This window comes from Babylonia areolata, chromosome 27 (assembly GCF_041734735.1).
Source record: "Babylonia areolata isolate BAREFJ2019XMU chromosome 27, ASM4173473v1, whole genome shotgun sequence".
Taxonomy (NCBI): Eukaryota; Metazoa; Mollusca; class Gastropoda; order Neogastropoda; family Buccinidae; genus Babylonia; species Babylonia areolata.
Window position 1 is genome coordinate 19815281 of NC_134902.1, and position 12979 is coordinate 19828259.

Below are 12979 nucleotides of genomic sequence, written 5' to 3' on the forward strand. Positions count from 1 at the left end.
GTGTTTCCAGTGTTGATTTAAGGCACACTGACAGAATAGCAAAGGGTAATAAAGGCTGGAAATGCATTCTAATGTTTGTCAAATTCTGTTTCATAACCTCTTCCCTCTCATCCTCACCCCCCCTCACCATCCCCTCCAAAGGCAAGAAAAATGTCGCATGTCTCAGCAGCGACAAGTCAATAGTGAATCTCAGCGCATCGTCCCACCCTCTTTCCTACAACCTCGTCTGCAGTCACCTTCCCTCCCACCCCACCCCATTAGCCCTCTCCCCCTCCCACTTTTTCCTTCCGACACACGCCACCACAGTTTTGATGGCTGTAGCATGTTGCAGCCAAAGAAGACTTTTAGTACTTGTTGCCGCTGGCCACTGTTGCAGTCAAAGAGGACTTCTAGTGCTTGTTGCCGCTGGCCACTGTTGCAGCCAAAGAAGACTTTTAGTGCTTGTTGCCGCTGGCCACTGTTGCAGCCATAGAGGACTTTTAGTGCTTGTTGCCGCTGGCCACGCAGCAGTGTTGTTCACGTTGTTGACAGCACAGCCTTGACCCCCTTACTGTCTGCTGAAACCTCGGCCATCCTTAGAAAAATAAACCTGGGCCATCCTTAGAAAAATGGGGTTAGCTTGTGACGAATGGATGTGAATCTTATTACCCTTCTGCCATGCTGGCAGCCACATGTAAATTAAGGAAGAGCTTAAGATGATGGGTTGGGAGACGTTTGGGGGTGAGAGGGGGAGGGGGTGAATAATGAAGGAAAAACATGGTAACGGCTATGGCTTTTGATTTTGTTGTCAAAGAAAAGTAACTTTTTAAACGTCATTCACAGAAAAACCAGCTACTTTCTGATTCTCACAAAAATTAAGATTTTAGTGCCTTTTGAATTTGCATCTGTTTGTTATACTTGCATATACTCACATTCACATTTGCGTATATGCTTAAGCAGGTACACGCATTAGGTATGTTTTAAAAAATATATATATAATAAATATATTTTTAAAAAATTGTAAAAACCACTGTATAGTTCAAAATGAACTGCTCGTCAGTTTTAAGATCTGATATCAGTGTATACCGAGACATAAGAAAAGTTTCCTACTGTTGTTTATTTTCTTAAAGTTTGTTGTTGTTTTTTCTGGATATGTTATCAGGCTGCAAGTTAATAATGAATCTGGTTTATCCTTTGAGAAATACTTTAAGCTTTTTCTTCTTTTTTTTTCCAGAGTTGGACTTACAGATCTGGAAGATTTGACTTTTTTATTTTATCAATTTATATTTCCTTTTTCATTAACAAGCTGTGTGTGCAGCTTAAAACAGATGTTGATAAAGGAAATGTTACGAATGTTTTTGTATAAGTGATTTAAAACATATTCTTATCCTTAGGTGCCAGCACTTCATCAACAGTGATCATTACGGTTTTGCCCTGCAGTGTATAGATGTGTAGAAACTATGTTAATCATTGTCACTTCAGCTGTTACTAATTCCCCACAGCAGGGTTTATCTTAAATGTATGTGTTGAGGCTAATGCATTATTCTGTTTGGCTGTGAACACCTGCCCTATTGACTTTGGTGAGGAGAACTGGGTCAGTTAAACATGGTACATTGTGTAAAACTGGCGACCAGCCAGGCTGTAGACAATGGCCTGGTGCATTACCATATGTTTTTCCATGATCCAGTTTATTGAATGTAAGGCTGTGGAGAGGGTTTGCAGGCATTTGAAGAGGGAAAAGGTTGTTTTTTGTTTTGTTTTCAGTGTACTCTTGTGTAGTCTGTTTTTTTTTACACATACACACATCTTTCTCTATCAGTATTTCTCTCTGCTTCTTTTAGTCTTGACTATAAATTGTAATATGCATGTGTACCATGTACACACACATACACACACATGCATGCGCACACATTCACACACATCCATCAGCAAAGAGCTTTGAGAATGAAGGTGAATAAATGGGCATGCGCGCGCACACACACACGCACACGCATACATTATTACATTTATGCTCCAGTGTATGTGTGTGTGTATTCCCCTGTGGGGACACCAGGGATCTGTCAGTGTAAACAGCATCCCCACCTTCTGGAAATTCTGTTCTAGAAAGTTCCTCTTTTCTGTCACTCCCTTTGTTTCTGCCTTCCCATTCCATTTCCCTTTCTTTTTTCAAGCAGGCCTTGACTCTTTTTTTCTCTTTTCCGCAGTCTGTGATGTACAAACTGTGCTGTTTTCTTCTGGCGATTAGGCAGTGAAATTGTAAACACTAGCTCAGTAGTTGTCCATTCTGTAATGATATTTCATTATTTGCCTATAGTATATTAGTATATTGTTTAGCTATGAACTAATTGAAGTTGTTGTTTTTTCCTTTATTATGATTTTTTGGGGGATGATGAATTCAGCGGAATGGATGGCATCCTCAGCAAAGCCGAATCTTATATGCCAAAAGCAGCTAAATAGTTAGGATGATGTGTCATGAACTGTGTTTTTCTTATAGGTTTGTGCGTGTGTGTGTGTGTGTGTGACAGTTTTGTGTTGAGGCGGTTGAGCATTTGTATGGTTTGACAGTCCTGGTATGGCCCTGTGCTGTCGGCTCGACTATAAGTAACAATTAACAATGTGTGTATCTGTGAGTGTGTAAAATGCTTGTACATATGTATGTGCATGCTTTTACACTAATGAAAGCACATAAACCAAGCAGAACAATAGAATTATCCGCGTGTGTGGGGGTGGGGTGGGGTGCGGTGCGGGTGTGTGCTGATTATCTGGCTGTGGTTTTCCGCAATTCATCTTTATTCTTATCTGTCTATTATAATCAATGTGCAGTATAGTAGGCTATGTTTATAATTATATTCAAATAATGTTTCTTAATTCTTTCTGTTTTTACATTAAGAATACTAGTTATTACCTGCAGTGAGTGGATGTATGTATGAAACGATGTATGTGATATTTTTTACATTTGTATCTTCGTAATATTTGTTGGGGCTGTTGTTGGCTTTTACAGTTATGGTCCCCATGTTGTTTACTTGTCTGTGTTGTGATAATGCACCTGACCAAATTTCTCCAGTTGGAGATAATAAAGTTATTCTTCTTCTTCTTCTTCTTCTTGTGCTTGAGAACTGCTCACTCTCACTCACAAATTATGTATGCACAAGTATGCACACGTATACACACACACACACACACACACACACACAAATAATATGTGCGAGCCTGTGAGTGCAAGCACACACCAGCATCGGTTAAAAGAACAAAATATGATTTTCAAGTGCTTAAGATCATGTTGATCACAACAGGGAGAGAAGCAGGCAGATACTGCAGCAGGGAGGAAGAGTCCAGCTTTAGTTACCTCCCATTCTTGTGTTAGCAGGTGGTTGTGCCTATTCAACTGAAACAGGATTTTCCTGTTGCTGTTCACTTCATCAGTGTATAGAACCATTCAGTGATTCACCACTTCACAAACTACTTAGAAAATTAGTTGTTGTTTTTTTAATCTCATTGTTGCACAGGAAATGTTTATTTTGCGATGCTAATACCTGAGGAGTACCTTACTTTCTGTCTCTCACCTCACAGAGGCTTGGGTTTGCATTTGGATGATATGACAGTGATACCTTCAGTTTCTCTTTCTGATGTGTCTATATTTCCACATGTACAGCTCAAAACACTATATGGAAGCCTTAGTGTTCCTGTTATACTTAATTAGTGATGCTGTTATGAGAGCAAAACTTGGAAATGATATGAAACATTGTATTATTTTTTCTGTATTTTCTGTACAAATCAGTCTTACCTTTCCAGAGCAGTGCTGGCTGGTTCAAATGGACATGTATTTTTCATTTTATCTAAGTTCACATATATGACTATTTTAGTATTTAGCTGATGGTGTATAGATAGAATGAAAATATGATTTAGTAATTCCAGAAAGTCAGAGAAAAGATATCGCTCCCTGTTTTCAGTTTATTAGTTATGTCTTTTGAATATTCCAGTCAGTGTTCTAAGTCTACTAAAGTGTCTTCATTATACAGGAGTTTTAATTGTAACTTTCTGCTTCATGTGAAAACACTGTTTAAATCTAAGCTACACATCATATGCTTCAACATTGTATGTACAGAGCTGAAAGCGCATGTTCATGTGGAGCAACTGTTTACACTCGTATGGATTGAGAGGGGAGTGTGAGTGTATGCGTTTGCAGATGCACATGCATGTGTTTGAAGAGGGGAGTGTGTGGTGTTAGTGATACTTGTTCACGTCACCAGGGGCAGACAGATGCCTGCGTACAACTTCTGAATATGGTGCTGTTAAACACTTGTGGCTTGTGTGGTGGTGGAGTTATTACATGTGTATCACATGAAATAATCATGAAAATCTTTGTATTGTGACATGTAAGATGTATTGATCATCATGATGTAATTATGCAGCATGGTTATTAATGCAGTGACTGAGTGCTGATGGGACGATTTTGTTTTTGTTCCAGGGGACCCCAACAACATCCCAGGTGCTACAACAGATCCTTACAAGACTCTCTTCGTTGCCAGAATTGTGAGTGTCTCAGGGTGATTGTGTGCGTGTGTAAAAAGTGGTTTTCATGTTTGTAATGTTTTGGTTGCTGTGTCCCTGGAGAGCATAAATATGAATGTATGTGAATATGTATGTATTGGCTGTTTTTTGTCTGTTCTGTCTTTCTCTAGTTATCTTTCCAGACTGATTTATTCCCTCCCAATTACTGAATAAGTCTGTAAAAACAGCTGAGCAGCAACAAAAAACAAGACATGCTTGTAGTTATATGTTTTATATGTAACCATGGTCCCGAGTGGTTTATTATTATAAAAGGGGGACGGTACAAAAGAATTACTGATTATTTAAAGGATAAAAGGATAGAAAAGAATCCCCGCGCAGGCCAGGAACATGTAGAGGCCAGTCACAAAAGGGTTTTCTGTTGTTTTGTTTACAATAGTTATGAGAAGATAAAAGAGAAAACTTAGATGAGAATAGAAGAACAAAGATGAGAAGAAGGAGAAAACAGTGCACTGATCAGACACAAGTAAACAAATGTCATTAAGCACAACATGTCAGCACAAGTGAATAGTAAAGCACATGTATACATAATACATGGAAGGAGTACCACTCGGTTTCGGATAAGCAACAACATAAGGTAAGATAATGCATATGTGTGAAGACCAAACACTGACATCAGATGACATTTCTAATACATTTAAATAGTGTAGGTAAGGTGGTTGAAGCTAAGCTGATTTAGTGAAAGTACACTGACAGTATAGATTTAAGTAAAGCTCATACTGTGTCTTCTTCTATCTGATTAAAGAGTGTGTGTAAGCACTACAAATATAATATTGCAGCAAACGATACAGAAACTTGATTTAATAGATGTATAGTGAACAGGTTATGAATGGGCTTTCCATTCAAACTGTGAATGGCATCACACATTATAAGCGAGTCATTGAAGACCGGCATGTTAGTTGCGGAAAAAGGCGTCTGCAATAGCTCAAGCTTTCAGCTTGTGGGTTGATCCATGGTCGTCTGTTGTAGCTGAGCAGTTTGCTACATGTAGACTTTTTTCTGTTGCTGTTTCTGTTCTTTTATGAAGCAATGTAAAACTAATGAATGAGCACACACGTTCACAATTACTGAATACATTCCATAAACTTACTCCAGCTTGGTGGCCTTTATTATCAGCAACAAATGAAAGAGCACCCATTGAACGGTTCAAAGTGGGGTATATGAAGAAAAAAAAGTTGAGCAGTTCACTTTTTTTGGCTACAGCACGAACATGAAACATGAATCCAAAAATCAGAATGTGTTAGATTGACTAAATTGGAGGTCTCCTGTGTTTTTGGAGCAAAAGAAAGGCAATATAAATTGAGTAGATGGCATTTGTTTTCGTCTTCTGCCTGTTTGGCTGCTGCTGTGTGCCTTGGACTCTGCCACCCATTCTGGCTCACATTTTACTGTGTTCTTTCATCCTGTGTTTCCATGTATACTTCTTTTTTTTTTTTTTTTTTTTCTTTTTGTGGGGGGGGGGGGGGGGGGGGTCTGAGGGGGTGTTCTCCTTTTTTTTTTTTCTCCTGTGTATTTACTATTAAAATAGGATGTAAAAACTGACTGACCTTGTAACAGTCATGTGAGGTATGGTCCACCTGTGATTTGACCTTTGTTATTAAGTTATCATACTTAATAGTCCTGTTGTGATTTGATCATCGTTATACATTTATAATCATAACCATTGTTAGGTTTCTCATTCGCAAAGGTAGTCATAGTCTGATAGTGTCTTTTCTTCTTTTCATTTTTTGTTTTACATTTGCAAGTTTTTGCTTTTCTTTTTATCTTCACTTTGCAGTCTGTGATATTCTTCTTGATTGGTTACTGTACTCTGATGATCAAACGTACAGTTGTGTGTGTATGATCAAATTGTACAGTTGTGTGTGTATGGTAGTGGGAGATGGGTGCTGTATAAAGAACCCACAGGTTTACTGTTTAAAAAACTTCAATTATTCAAGAAAGCTTCACTGCATCCAGACAAATCCACATCACACATACTAAGCAAATGCTTGACCAGCAGCGAAATCCAACATGCTCAGTCAGGCCTTGACAGGTTTACTGTTGAAAAAAAAAAGATCTAATGTAACAATGCAAAATGGCAGCAAACATTAATGGTAATTTCTTATGCCTGTGTCGATACACCTGTTCAGCATTGCTGTTATGGGTAATTCACTCTTGGAGACTAGGAGATACTGTGGCAGTGTGCTGATTAGGGTTTATCATTACTTGATGTGCCCCTCCCCATGTAGATTGAGTTAGATTTGATTTTGACCTTTTTTCTTTTCTTTTTTTTTTTTTTTTTTTTTTTTTTTTAGTAATGTATTCTTTACTTTCTTCGGGTCCCCCCCCCCCTCCCCCCTCCCCCTCGTTTGTATATTTTTGATGTGACAGTTTCATAATTCAGAGTATTTACATTGTTTTGTTTTTCAGTCTTGTTTCTCTTTGATATGTTTTTAAGCCCGAAGAATGACACGACTGATGAAAATAAAAATGAAAATAAATTCATTATAGAAAGGCAGTGAAAGGTGCTGACGTTATTTGTTCGGTTAGTACAGCACACAAAACCCACAACCGTAGTTCCTATCGTAATGACAATGGTGGCGACAACTGACGTTTTGTTGTCTGTGAGCAAATCATCGACCCTTGAGTGAGAGTCACCAGGAGGCGTGGACTAACGTATCTCTGAGGTATTGATCAGTAATTACTTCCCGCCTCGTGTTTATCCAGTCGAACTGAATTGGGGGGGGGGGGGGGGGGGGTAACGGACAGGTGTGGACTTTTCGTGTACTGTGGTCGTCATTCAGTGAACAAACATGTCACGTTGCTGTGTTGACGTCACAACAGTTGGCAAACCCACTTGTGTGCTTGCTGGCGGCTTGCTTGCGTCAGCCGTCTGTTTGGCATGTCGGAGAGAGAGAGGAGTGAGGGAGATGGTTGGGTGCTTGATGCGCACGAGTTGCTCTCTCTCTCTCTCTCTCTCTCTCTCTCTCTCTCTAAAAGTGATATATAGTGCACAAATCGTACTGGGAAATGGAAGATGTTTCACAGTTCAGCTAGTTAGACAAGCAGTTGAGGTCAACGGTTGCAACCGATAAGTGTTACTTGATACGGGAAGTACTCAGCAAACTGGATTGCTGTCCAGTTTCGATGAGTAAATCTTCAATACGAGTGTTGGACAAAATGATTTATTTGTTGTTGTCCTGTTCATAGAAGAGGGTTGAATGTCTAAGTGTACATCAGTGTTTTCCAGTGTGTGTGTGTGTTTGCCATCGCCAGCATGTGTGTACTTGGATACGTACAAATGTGCGTGTGCCAGAGAGAAAGAGTCGAGTTTGTGTGCGTGTGTCTGAGTTAGAGAGAGAGACTCAAAGAAAGAGAGAGAGAGAGACTCAAAGAAAGATAGAGAGATGGGCAGACAGACGGATTAAAAAAGAAAAAAGGATGACACATTTGAGGGGGATTGGGGGGACTCTTTACATTGAACGGACGGCCTTACCCCAGTACTGTAGGTGAGCATGCTCATGGTGAAGGCTTTCATGCAACAGATACATGGGGATGGGTATAATCCTCACGACGCTCACTGTCACTGCAAGCAACACACACACACTTAGTCACCAAGGACGCGGCCTTGGTTTCGACGCTGTATCCATCACCACAGAAACACATTTCTTTCACTTTCGGTCACAAACTGCATGGCACTATGTTCGTGATTAGTTTTCTGTGGGGTTAAAATGTTCACACACACAGCTCACTCAGAATGAGCACTTGGTGTCCGGTCTCGTTTGAGTCCTTTACTCAAGAGTCTAGTCCATGATCTTTCACCAGCTGCAGGAGATGCTTCTGCCAGGCGAGCACTGGTTTGGGCCGGTATCACGTTTATAACGACGAAGTTGTGATGGTTACAAGGAAGAAAAGATTCGAACACAATCGATCGATCCACGGTGGTGACGGAGAAATGGGTCCTTCGTTGTGTATAAGGTGTACAATAATTAGTAGCTTATGTGTGGACCCTAGCACTGGTCGGAGTAGCAGAAGTAAGCCTGCCTCTCTCTCTCTCTCTCTCTCTCTCTCTGCCTCTCTCTCTCTCTCTCTCTCTCTCTCTCTCTCACTCACTCACTCACTCACTCACCACACACACCCAGCATTTTCTCATGACCAGACAAAGAAGTATACTTGACTCCCAATCCTGAAACCGAAGCTGTTAAGTGCTTGGTATTTTGTTTTTAACCACATAGTTACAACAGTGATACAAATGAGAGACAGACAAGGCCTATTACGTTTCGGGTGTGGTTTAGGGGTGACATTACTTGACCAGTTAGTCTCCAATAAGGTTTGCATCACAGAAAAATACACATTGTGTGAGGTCGACATATTAGTTTTAACAGTTACTCGTGTCCATAAAACAGAATTGGAGGAAATTGGGACCGTAGGTTTCCAACATGTTCAAGCAATACTGTTTTTGTTAATTTGTTGTAAACACATTGCGCGCGGTCATTTGTGCACATACAAGCGATTGTAAAGTATGGTCTTTTTGAGTAATCGTACACATTAATCAACTGATTATACATTTTGTCTTGCTTCTGGAGGTTTTTCTTTGAAGTGGATGTTTAATGCAGGTCTTGCACACCTGTCAGCTGCGGTTTCTGTGTTTTGAATGGAATCACTGGAGTTTAAGACTTAACCAAATTCCGTTAGTGGCAGGAAAAACAGTTTTTTCATTACACCCGCCGACCCTCCCCCATCTCTATGTCTCTCTCTCAGTGCCTGGCTGGCTGTCTTTTCGTTCGAGGGTCTCTCTCTTTTACACCACTGCCCCACCCCCTACTCCCCGTTCCCCCCTCTCTTGCCATAATTTTCTTCCACTCTCAAACGGCAGTTTTCGGCAAAAGAGCACTAACTACGTGTATACTGGTTATTGTTAAACGAACGACCGTTGCTTAAGGATTTCTGTCTGATTTCTCAAGTCGTGTGGAGGGAGGTTTCCAGCTGTGTGATACAGTCAGACTTGGGATAAAAGCATTTCAATCGATCAGTTTGCTTGTTGATGTAGTAGTAGTATTGTTGTTGTTGACTTTCTAAAGCCATGATTCGTTTCATCTAGTTTAATCGTCTGCATGAACTCCGACACATTGGAACAACACAGTTAATCTGGTATATAAATTTAGATGTGTATTTTGTTTCATCAAATGGTCTACCCCAGGATACCCTTTATTCACTATTTTCATAACTTTATTTGAACAAACTACTAAAAACAGATCTGAAACATTCTACATCATAACTTCTTGCTAGTTTTTCCTCTTCCGGTGTGCGCCCGTGCTTGAGCGCGCGTGCCTGTCTCTGTGTCTGCATCTTATCGAGTCGAAGAGGGTTAACTCAGCATTTGTTTCGATGACTATGACTGACACGAGGTCTGTCGGATCGCTCTGTCAGCAGCCATTGTGTGCACAAACCAGTGACGGCAACCACATATCGCCGACTCGGGAATCCGAGTGTAAAACCAGACAGCGAGTCTCTGTTACACATCCTGCGCCTCGCGCCTGTTCAGACTGGTAAGCGTTAGAGGAGACGGTGAGATAAACTTCAAAAGGAAGGGATAGCATGAGATGGGAAAGAGTATTGAACCTCGTAAAGTGCATCGGTTTCTTTTCCATTGTTGTGGGTAGCGTGACAGTCGTCTTGTTCATTTAAGAATAATTCCCTGTCAGATTACGTATACTTGAACACGGAAATGCAGCCATCCCTCCCCATACACACACACCCCCTTTTTTTTTCTTTTTAAAAAAATTCTCCCTTTTTTACCCCTCTCCCATGAGAAAGGAAATAGGATGGGGCGGAGGTGGAAAAGGAAGTTTAAGTCACAGAAGACGGGTGATGACAAACAATGGGGGAAAAAATCAACCCTGCGAGAGGCAGTCACGTCAAGTGAAAAGAAAAATTACGGTAGCCATTAATTTCGAGATGGCAAGCAGTGTGCAGTACAAATCCGTATCGGCGAATTGCAGGGGGTGAAGCAATTAAGAGAAGAAAAAAAAAAAGGAGGAAGAAGAAGAGATAATGAAGCGCATGACAGTTGGCGTGACGAGAGCTAAAGGTGAGGTGAGCCGAGCTGACATAACAGCACTGATGGAAACAAATGGCGGTGGTGACAGACAGCACCATGCTTTACCTCAGACATTTTTTTTTTTCTAGGGGGCGTGGGGTGTGTATTTTTCCTCTTCCAGACAGACACAATTAACTTGTGCTTACTTTCACTTATGTGCAGCGTGTAGACTTGAGAAGAAGACTGAAGAAGAGCTGTTTGATTTTATCCTCTCTTTTTTTTCTTCTTTTTTTTCTTTTCTTTTTTTTCATACTAATCATAATAATAATAATGATATTTTATTTTTATATAGCGCTATAATACAAGCACTGAGTGAGTTGATAAGCTTGGAAAGCTTTGATGAAAGAAACCCTTAAGGTCTGAATTGCCATAGACTCTCAAGGGTATCCCCCCTCCCCCACCCCCCGTGTTATCAATTACAAGGGACCGGGGGATACGATTTAACAGACTGTGAACTCAGCTTATGGAGGAGGAATTGCTGGTTGATAACGGTACCGTCGCCTGCCTTGTCACTAACTTTATCTCTTCCGCCCTCCCTCTCTTTCTGAACTATCTTAACCTCTGTCCCCACTACCACCCTCTCTCTCTCTCTCTCTCTCTCTCTCTCTCTCTCTCTCTCTCTTCCCTGTCAGGGTGTTCCAACAGTTTATTGAGTAACAGTGGAATGGGTTTTAGACACATTGATCTGTGTTAGAATCCGACATATTAAGCACAACTCGGAAGAGACCGTGTCACTCTCTTTTGATAACTGTAAGCAAACACATCTCTAACGGGAAATCAGTACCATGTCGCACGCGGAGGTACTGTGGGAAAAGGAAGGGGAGGGTGGAAGGGGGCCGGGCGGTTGTTAACGGGATCACCATCCCTCACATCACAGCCCATCACATCCACACACCCGGTAACGGATCACAGTCGGGTACCATCTTCCGGGAAGGCGCTGAAGAAGTAGCAACGCAGTCGTTACCATTAGCCTGATACGGTCATGTTGTTAATTCACAGTTGCGCCGTAGGACGGAGCATATGTCATAGCCGCACGACTCAGATAAGTTTGTTTTGTTTCTCTCTGTGGCGAGACTTGTCAATGCCATATTGACCACCTGCTCACAAAACGTGGCCAAGCAGTCGTCAAAACGGCAAGCATTCATCCAGCCGTTATCCACAAATCAGGTGCAGTTGACGAGACGCCGCATCAAACAGATGTTCGACCAACCCTCACACAACAAAACACTTGAAAAATACTCTGTTGTTGCTGGTAAGCATTATCATCGTCATCATCACCTTCCACTTGGCAAAGGAAGCGTGAGAGGTACACCGCGACCACCTGTTTCCATCCTCCCTTTTGTGCAAGAAGGGAGAAAAGGGATTGTGTTGGTCAGCTAACCTGTAACGGCTCAAACGGGTGGGCTGCTGCTGATGTCGATAACCCAGATCGGCGACGGCCAGCGACGCTTTCAGCAAAGCCGAGTGGGCAGGGGTGGATTATGATGACGGCGAGGCCACGAGAGTGTTGAACGTGCATGCGGCAGTCCTAGTTTTGTCCGGGGAAGCGACACACACACACACACACACTCTCTCTCTCTCTCTCTCTCTCTCTCTCTCTCTCTCTCTCTCTCTCTCTCTCTCTCTCTCTCTCTCTCTCTCTCTCGCTCTCTCTCTCTCTCTTTCTCATACACACACACAGTCTCTCCATCTCCCCCTCTCTATCTCGCTCTCTTTCCGGTAGTCTTGTCCCTTGTATGTTGCAGAATTCGCCCACCCACCCCATACACCTTACATCTTCTGTGTGTGCGAGAGAAAGACTTGGTGTTTCATAATGGCATTTTGTTGTGTACAGATGGAGAGTTGTGAAATGTATCGTTTCAAATGCTTCCAATCTCCCCCCAGCTCTCTCTCTCTCTCTCTCTCTCTCTCTCTCTCTCTCTCTCTCTCTCGTGAAGCTCTTGAATCAGTTCCTACGCTTTTCCCACCCACCCATCTTCCTGGAAACCGTGCCCACATTCAAAAACAGTTTCTTCACTTGTCACAGCATGGAGAAAGGGGAAAGGGATAAATAAATTAGCTGCAAGAGAGAGCGTTTCTAATGGATCCGTTGGCTGACAGTTTAGGGGTTGAAGGGGAAGGGGGGTTGTGAGGTAGGAGGATTAGGCGCCTGAAGTAAAAGCAAACAGTCGGCGGCAAAAGACAAGCAGCAGGTAAATAGATAATTAGCAGGTCGTGTTTGAACAGTTTGATCTCCCGGTGGAAACTGAACAGTTTGAGCGTTGGGTTCTTTCTCGCTCCTTGCCTGTCTCTCTGCCTCTGTCTCTGTATGTATGTCTCTGTCTCTGTCTCTCTCTCTCTCTCTCTCTCTCT

At 41.8% G+C, this 12979-nt stretch overlaps 2 protein-coding genes across 2 annotated transcripts in view; one reads left to right on the forward strand and one right to left on the reverse strand.

Moving 5' to 3' along the window:
- LOC143300963 (potassium voltage-gated channel subfamily A member 1-like) overlaps positions 1-12979 on the reverse strand; it is a 64774-nt gene that overhangs the window by 38799 nt on the left and 12996 nt on the right. The window lies entirely within an intron of this gene.
- The window catches only part of LOC143300964 (U1 small nuclear ribonucleoprotein 70 kDa-like), a 70356-nt gene that overhangs the window by 14239 nt on the left and 43138 nt on the right, over positions 1-12979 (forward strand). Inside the window, exon 4 of the mRNA XM_076614918.1 lies at positions 4448-4512. Within this exon, the coding sequence (XP_076471033.1) occupies positions 4448-4512 (65 nt within the window). The remainder of the gene's footprint in view (positions 1-4447; positions 4513-12979) is intronic.